At 38.9% G+C, this 8,856-nt stretch overlaps 1 protein-coding gene across 1 annotated transcript in view; it reads right to left on the bottom strand.

Annotated features, from left to right (window-relative positions):
• The window catches only part of LOC105487910 (bone marrow stromal cell antigen 1), a 53,925-nt gene extending 45,116 nt beyond the window's left edge, over positions 1–8,809 (bottom strand). Inside the window, exon 1 of the mRNA XM_011751576.2 lies at positions 8,757–8,809. Coding sequence (XP_011749878.2) covers positions 8,757–8,794 — 38 coding nt within the window. The 5' untranslated portion in view covers positions 8,795–8,809. The remainder of the gene's footprint in view (positions 1–8,756) is intronic.
• Positions 8,810–8,856: the final 47 nt, after the last annotated feature.

Consider the following 8,856-nt stretch of genomic DNA (forward strand, 5'->3'; position numbering starts at 1 on the left):
GAAGGCCATTACATTATGGTAAAGGGATGAATTCATTAGGAAGAGCTAACTATCCTAAATATATATGCACCCAATACAGGAGCACCCAGATTCATAAAGCAAGCCCTTAGAGACATACAAAGAGACTTAGACTCCTATACAATAATAATGGGAGACTTTAACACCTCACTGTCAACATTAGACAGATCAACCAGACAGAAAGTCAACAAGGATATCCAGGAATTGAACTCAACTCTGCACCAAGCAGACCTAATAGACATCTACAGAACTCTCCACCCCAAATCAACAGACTATACATTCTTCTCAGCACCACATCACACTTATTCCAAAATTGACCACATAGTTGGAAGTAAAGCACTCCTCAGCAAATGTACAAGAACAGAAATTATAACAAACGGTCTCTCAGACCACAGTGCAATCAAACTAGAACTCAGGACTAAGAAACTCAATCAAAACCACTCAACTACATGGAAACTGAACAACCTGCTCCTGAATGACTACTGCGTACATAACGAAATGAAGGCAGAAATAAAGATGTTCTTTGAAACCAATGAGAACAAAGATACAACATACCAGAATCTCTGGGACACATTTCAAGTAGTGTGTAGAGGGAAATTTATAACACTAAATGCCCACAAAAGAAAGCAGGAAAGATCTAAAATTGACACCCTAGCATCACAATTAAAAGAACTAGAGAAGCAAGAGCAAACACATTCGAAAGCTAGCAGAAGGCAAGAAATAACTAAGATCAGAGCAGAACTGAAGGAGATAGAGACACAAAAAACTCTCCAAAAAATCAATGAATCCAGGAGTTGGTTTTTTGAAAAGATCAACAAAATTGACAGACCGCTAGCAAGACTAATGAAGAAGAAAAGAGAGAAGAATCAAATAGACGCAATAAAAAATGATAAAGGGGAATCACCACCGACCCCATAGATATACAAACTACCATCAGAGAATACTATAAACACCTCTATGCAAATAAACTAGAAAACCTAGAAGAAATGGATAATTTCCTGGACTCTCCCAAAGACTTATACTCTCCCAAGACTAAACCAGGAAGAAGTTGAATCCCTGAATAGACCAATAGCAGGCTCTGAAATTGAGGCAATAATTAATAGTCTACCAACCAAAAAAAGTCCAGGACCAGATAGATTCACAGCCGAATTCTACCAGAGGTACAAGGAGGAGTTGGTACCATTCCTTCTGAAATTATTCCAATCAATAGAAAAAGAGGGAATCCTCCCTAACTCATTTTATGAGACCAACATCATCCTGATACCAAAGCCTGACAGAGATACAACAAAAAAAGAGAATTTTAGACCAATATCCCTGATGAACATCGATGCAAAAATCCTCAATAAAATACTGCCAAACCGAATCCAGCAGCACATCAAAAAGCTTATCCACCATGATCAAGTGCGCTTCATCCCTGGGATGCAAGGCTGGTTCAACATACGCAAATCAATAAATGTAATCCAGCATATAAACAGAACCAAAGACAAAAACCACATGATTATCTCAATAGATGCAGAAAAGGCCTTTGACAAAATTCAATAGCCCTTCATGCTAAAAACTCTCAATAAATTCGGTATTGATGGAACGTATCTCAAAATAATAAGAGCTATTTATGACAAAACCACAGCCAATATCATACTGAATGGGCAAAACTGGAAGCATTCCCTTTGAAAACTGGCACAAGACAGGGATGCCCTCTCTCACCACTGCTATTCAACATAGTGTTGGAAGTTCTGGCTAGGGCAATCAGGCAAGAGAAAGAAATAAAAGGTATTCAGTTAGGAAAAGAAGAAGTCAAATTGTCCCTGTTTGCAGATGACATGATTGTATATTTAGAAAACCACATTGTCTCAGCCCAGAATCTCCTTAAGCTGATAAGCAACTTCAGCAAAGTCTCAGGATACAAAATCAATGTGCAAAAATCACAAGCATTCTTATACACCAGTAACAAACAGAAAGCCAAATCATGAACGAACTCCCATTCACAATAGCTTCAAAGAGAATAAAATACCTAGGAATCCAACTTACAAGGGATGTAAAAGACCTCTTCAAGGAGAACTATAAACCACTGCTCAGTGAAATAAAAGAGGACACAAACAAATGGAAGAACATACCATGCTCATGGATAGGAAGAATCAATATTGTGAAAATGGCCATACTGCCCAAGGTAATTTATAGATTCAATGCCATCCCCATTAAGCTACCAATGACTTTCTTCACAGAATTGGAAAAAACTGCTTTAAAGTTCATAATGGAACCAAAAAAGACCCCACATTGCCAAGACAATCCTAAGCCAAAAGAACAAAGCTGGAGGCATCATGCTACCTGACTTCAAACTATACTACAAGGCTATAGTAACCAAAACAGCATGGTACTGGTACCAAAACAGAGATATAGGCCAATGGAACAGAACAGAGCCCTCAGAAATAAAACCACACATCTACAGCCATCTGATCTTTGATAAACCTGAGAAAAACAAGAAATAGGGAAAAGATTCCCTATTTAATAAATGGTGCTGGGAAAATTGGCTAGCCATAAGTAGAAAGCTGAAACTGGATCTTTTTCTTACTCCTTATACGAAAATTAATTCAAGATGGATTAGAGACTTAAATGTTAGACCTAAAACCATAAAAACCCTAGAAGAAAACCTAGGTAATACCATTCAGGACATAGGTATGGGCAAGGACTTCATGTCTAAAACACCAAAAGCAATGGCAACAAAAGCCAAAATTGACAAATGGGATCTAATTAAACTAAAGAGCTTCTGCACAGCAAAAGAAACTACCATCAGAGCGAACAGGTAACCTACCGAATGGGAGAAAATTTTTGCAATCTACTCATCTGACAAAGGGCTAATATCCAGAACCTATAAACAACTCAATCAAATATACAAGAAAAAAATAAACAACCCCATCAAAAAGTGGGGAAAGGATATGAACAGGCACTTCTCAAAAGAAGATATTCATACAGCCAACAGACAATGAAAAAATGCTCATTATCACTGGCCATCAGAGAAATGCAAATCAAAACCACAATGAGATACCATCTCACACCAGTTAGAATTGCCAGTTAGAATGGCAATCATTAAAAAATCAGGAAACAACAGGTGCTGGAGAGGATGTGGAGAAATAGGAACACTTCTACACTGTTGGTGGGACTGTAAACTATTTCAACCATTGTGGAAAACAGTGTGGCAATTCCTCAACGATCTAGAACTAGAAATACCATTCGACCCAGCCATCCCATTACTGGGTATATACCCAAAGGATTATAAATCATGCTGCTATAAAGACACATGCACACGTATGTTTATTGCAGCACTATTCACAATAGCAAAGACTTGGAATCAACCCAAATGTCCATCAGTGACAGACTGGATTAAGAAAATGTGGCACATATACACCATGGAATTCTATACAGCCATAAAAAAGGATGAGTTCGTGTCCTTTGTAGGGACATGGATGCAGCTGGAAACCATCATTCTCAGCAAACTATCACAAGAACAGAAAACCAAATACCGTATGTTCTCACTCATAGTCATAGATGGGAATTGAACAATGAGATCACTTGGACACAGGAAGGGGAACATCACACACCGGGTCCTATTTGGGGAGGGGGGAGGGGGGTGGGATAGTATTAGGAGATATACCTAATGTAAATGATGAGTTAATGGGTGCAGCACACCAGCATGGCTCATGTATATATATGTAACAAACCTGCACGTTGTGCACATGTACCCTAGAACTTAAAGTATAATAATAAAAAAAAAATTACATGGAAATGTAAAAGATCTAGTATAGCCAAAACAATTTTAAGAAATCAGAACACAGTTGGAGGATCTATACTACTGTCTAATTTCAAGACTTACTATAAAGCTACAAAAACAAAGACATCATGGTATTAGTGTAAAGATAGATGTATAGGTAAATACAGCAAGAAAACGTTCTACAAATAGACCCACATAAATATGGTCAATTGCTTTTCAATAAAGACATCAAGGTAATTCAGTGGAGTTATAGGTAGTTTATTTATTTATTTATTTATTTATGAGACAGTGTCTCACTCTGCTGGCCAGGCTGGAGTGCAATGGCATGATCACAGCTCACTATAACCTGACCTCCTGGGCTTAGGTGATCCTCCCACCTCAGCCCCTATCCCCACCCCAGTAGCTGGGACTACAGATGTGTGCCACCACACCCAGCTACTTTTTCTAGTTTTAGTAGAGATGGGGTTTTTTCATGTTGCCTGGGCTGTCCTCCAATTCCTGGACTCAAGCAGTCCACCTGCCTCGGCCTTCCAAAGTGCTGAGATTATAGGTGTGAGCCACAGTACCTGACCAAGATGGTCTTTTTAAACATATGGTACTGAATATCTGCATAAAAAAAGAAAAAGAACCTCACACCATACATAAAAATTAACCAAAAAATATGTTATAGGCGTAACATAAAATCTGAAAATATAAAAACTTATAAGCAAAAATGTCTTAGTTATAACACCTATGAACCTAAGATACCTAAGACAGGTCTCAGTCAATTTAGAAAGTTTATTTTGCCAAGGTTAAGGACAACACCAGTGACACCTGTCACACAGCCTCTGGAGGTACTGATGACATGTGTTCAAGGTGGCTGGGGTACAGCTTGCTTTTGTACTAGGGAGACATAATACATCAGTCAATACATGTAAGATTTACATTGGTTCGATGTGGAAGGGCAGGACAATTCAAAGCTGGGGAGAAGAATTTCCAGGTCATAGGTAGGTTTAAAAATTTTCTGCTTGGCAATTGGTTGAAAGAGTTACTATCAGTCGAAAGGAATGTCTAGGTTACAATAAGAAGTTGTGGAGAGGTTTTATCATGCAGATGAAGCCTCCAGTGTTAGTAGGCTTTAGAGAGAATAGACTGTAAATGTGTCTTATCAGACTTAAGGTCTGTGTTGATGTTAATGCTGGAGGGGTATAATGTCCAAGCCCCTCTTGCATCATGGCCTGAACTAGATTTTCAGGTAACTCTGGAATGCCCTTCGCTAGAGGAAGGATCCATTCGGATGGTTGAAGGCCTTAAAATTTAATTTTTGTTCTACATACTAAAAGCCAAAACACAAATTTATGTATTGACATTCATCAAAGCTAAAAAATTCTGCTCTTCAAAAAGCACCACTAAGAAAATGAGCAATCCACAAATTGGGAGGTACTTGCAATACATGTATCTGACAAAGGTATGTATCCAAAAAACAGGGTTGTCCAATCTTGTGGCTTCCCTTGGCCACACTGGAATAAGCCACACATAAAAAACACTAACACTAATATAACACTAACTTCAGCCATACATTAAAAAACACTAACACTAGCTGATGAGCTTAAAAAAGAAAAAAAAGAAAAAGTTCTGTGTGTTACATGTAATTAGGCATGAGTGGGGCAGGAGAGGGTTCTTCCCCCGCCCACTAGGAATGTTGGGTGATGGTCTGGCGGTTATTACATTTATTACATTGCCTCTTTAAAAGTGATAAATTGGCAGCTGACACCAGGGAGAGGCCATTTCCTGATGGTCCACACCTGAGGCACTAAACTGTTAATTGAATGCAGAGACCAGGGAGAAGCAACTTCCAGGTCATGTACATTAAGAGACAAAATGGTGGAGTATGACCTTCCAGGGGCACTCTCCTGGAAAATGGAAGAAAGCCTCAGATGGCATGCATACAGCTTCCTAAACACATTGCGCATGCTCACCTCCCAAGCACATTAAATAAAAGCAGTTGTTACGCTTGTGTGCACGGCTAGCTGGAGGGCCAGAGAGTCCCCTTTCCACTTGCCTCCCAGTTGACCAGGAATGGGCTGCATGGTAGCTCTCTTCCAGGATTCTATGGCTTGGGGCAACAAATCATGCCAAGCTCTCTCTCTGCTATATCCCGAAGTCCAACACCCTGCAGATCAGCCCCCGAGGACCATTCAGCTTCCTTTTCCCAATGTCAGTTTCACCTTGTGTCTGTCACGACAGGGGGATAATGTTGCATTCCTTGGAAGCTTAACGGGATGCCATGAGCTTAAGAGTTTCCAAGAGCTTGCCCATCAGTCTGCCCTTAGTCATCCTCAAACAGATGTATGGTGGTATTGTGGTGGACACTTACTGGACACTCTGCCAGGTAATTGGAGAGTAGTACTTATGCTCTTATCCAATTGGCTATCCCTTTAACCCTGGCATTTCACCAACCAGAAAAAGAAAAACCAGAACACACACAAAAAATAGACTCTCAAGTTAACATAGATGTCATCGGAGTTCCACAAGAAGTGCCTAACAGATTCAAAGCCCATGACCAAATAGCTGCAGGATTTAAATCCATATCTCCACAGGTAACTATTAATAAAAATGTAGCTTGGATAAATTACATCTATTATAATCAGCAGCAGTTTATTAATTATACCAAGGATGCTATCAAAGGAACAGCCGAACAATTAAGGCCTACTAGCCAAATGGCTTGGGAAAACAGAATAACTCTAGATATGTTATTAGCCAAAAAAAGGTGGGGTTTGTGTTATAATTAAAACCCAACATTGTACCTTCATCCCAAACAACACTGCTCCCAATGGAAGTATAACAAAGGCCTTGCAGGGATTTACTGCTTTATCCAATCAATTAGCTAAAAATTCTGAAGCCGATGACCCTATTTCAGAATGGCTAGGAAAGTGGTTTCGTAAATAGAAAGGAATCATAGCCTCAATTCTTATTTCTCTTGCAATCATAATAGGTGTACTCATTAGGTGATGTGTCATACCATGCATCCACGGGCAAATACAAAAAATTGTACAAACAGCACTTACTAAAGCCTCCCTTAGTTCTCCTCCACCTTATTCAAGTAAGCGTTTCCTGTTAGAAGATCAAAACAAACTGCAAAGCCAAGACATGTTAAAAAGTTTGAAGAGAAAAATCATAAGAAAATTTAAAAAGGAGGAATTGTAAGATACAACGAATTTCTCTGAGTTTCTCTTCAAAAATTTAGCCTGCTAACTTCCTTGTCTTTTGTTCTCAAATTCAACTTTCCTGTTCCTCCTTGCCCCTAGTTACTGTAAAACAGCCTACCCCTTTTCCGTCATCCCTAATCAATAACTCACATCTGTTCCCTTGGTTACCTGCACCCATTGTGTCCCCGAAACTGCACGTCTCACCTGTTCTACCTCTGCACCTCACGTCCCCCTCCCCTTTTATATTTAGAAAAATACGTACAAGTAGCCAGTCGGGTCAGTTCAGATTGTGCAGTCGGACCCTAGCCCATGGGGGAGGGACACAGAGGTAGGAATTGCGTTAAGGATATAAAAATCCCCTAGTCTCCTTTGTTCTCTGTGCTCTTGCGATCTTAATTGGCACAGGTGGCACCCTTCTGCAGAAGTCAATTGCCTTGCTGAGAGGATTAAACTTTTGCCCGAGTGCTGGTTTTACTTCGTGGCACCGGGCATTTATTTCTGGAGCATTTTATATCCAACAAACACAAAAATAAGAAAAACAACCACATCTTAAAATTGGAAAAATAGTTGAGCAAATACTTCACCCAAGAAGATATTCCACTCCTATGTATTTACCAAAGGAAATATGAAAATACATCTATGCAAAGATTTGTGCCTATGTTTGTAGAAACTTAATTCATAACTCAAAACAGTAAATAATGCAAATGTCCAACGAGAATAGATTAATAACTTGCAACATCATCATACAATAGAATATTATTTAGCAATACAAAATAATGACAAATCTTTAAAAAATATCCTAAATGAAAGAAGCTAGATGTAAAAGAACACAAACTTTATTACTCCACTTATATAAATATCTAGAAGAAGAAATAGTAGTATGCTGATATATACAGTTGGAGGAAAAGAGATTTCAGATGGAATGAATTGCCTGAGCAAAGGCAGAAAAGGAAAAACTATGGAACTTCTGAAAACAGTTGAAAGTTTAGTTCGATTGGTAAACAGGATGCAGATGGAGATTGGACAGGAAAATTACGGTTATAACTTAAAGCAATTGAGCACAATGCTAAGGTATTTTCACTTTGTTCTTTTGATCATTATGAATTATCAGTAATTTCTGAGCTTCCTTATTGAAAACTGTGTTTCTTTTCTTGGCCAGAATTCTTGACTGCCAGAGAATGAAGAGAGATTATGCATTTAAAGGCCTTAGAATAATGTGTTCCGTAGGGTGCTCTCAATGATGGTTTTGAATGCTTATCTTATATGTTCTGTATGTTTATTGTCTGTTGTGGAAGGTTGAAAAATAACCCAGCAAAGATGTCCATGTCCTAAACCCTGGAGCCTACGAATATGTTACTTTACATAGTAAGAAGGCCTTTGCAGATGTGATTAAATTAAGGATCTTAAGATGGGGAGAATAGACTGGATTATCTGGATGAGTCCAATGTAATCTTAAGAGTCCTTACAGGAGGAAGTCAGGTAAATCAGAGACACAGAGAAAATAATGAGATGGCAAAAGCAGAGAGATGCTTGAAGATATTATGCTGCTGGCTCTGAAGATGCAGGAAGGAGCCATAGGACAGGGGATGTAGGCAGACTTCAGAAGTTTGGAAGGGTAAGGAAACGTTCTTCCCTGAATAATCCAGATGTAATGAATACTGCTGACACCTTGACTTTCACCCAGTATACATTTGACTCCAAAGAAGAATAAATTTATGTTGCTTTAAGTCACTATGTGGCAATTTGCTAAAGCAGCAATAGGAAACAAATACAGATTTGGGTACCTGAAACCGTCACTCTTTCTGCCCCCTTTTCTCTTCATTTGTAAGGTTGAACTTGGCAGTCACCAGGAGTAGGACTATTATTCTTGTTTAATCCTGACCA

This window comes from Macaca nemestrina, chromosome 3 (assembly GCF_043159975.1).
Source record: "Macaca nemestrina isolate mMacNem1 chromosome 3, mMacNem.hap1, whole genome shotgun sequence".
In the NCBI taxonomy this organism is placed as follows: Eukaryota; Metazoa; Chordata; class Mammalia; order Primates; family Cercopithecidae; genus Macaca; species Macaca nemestrina.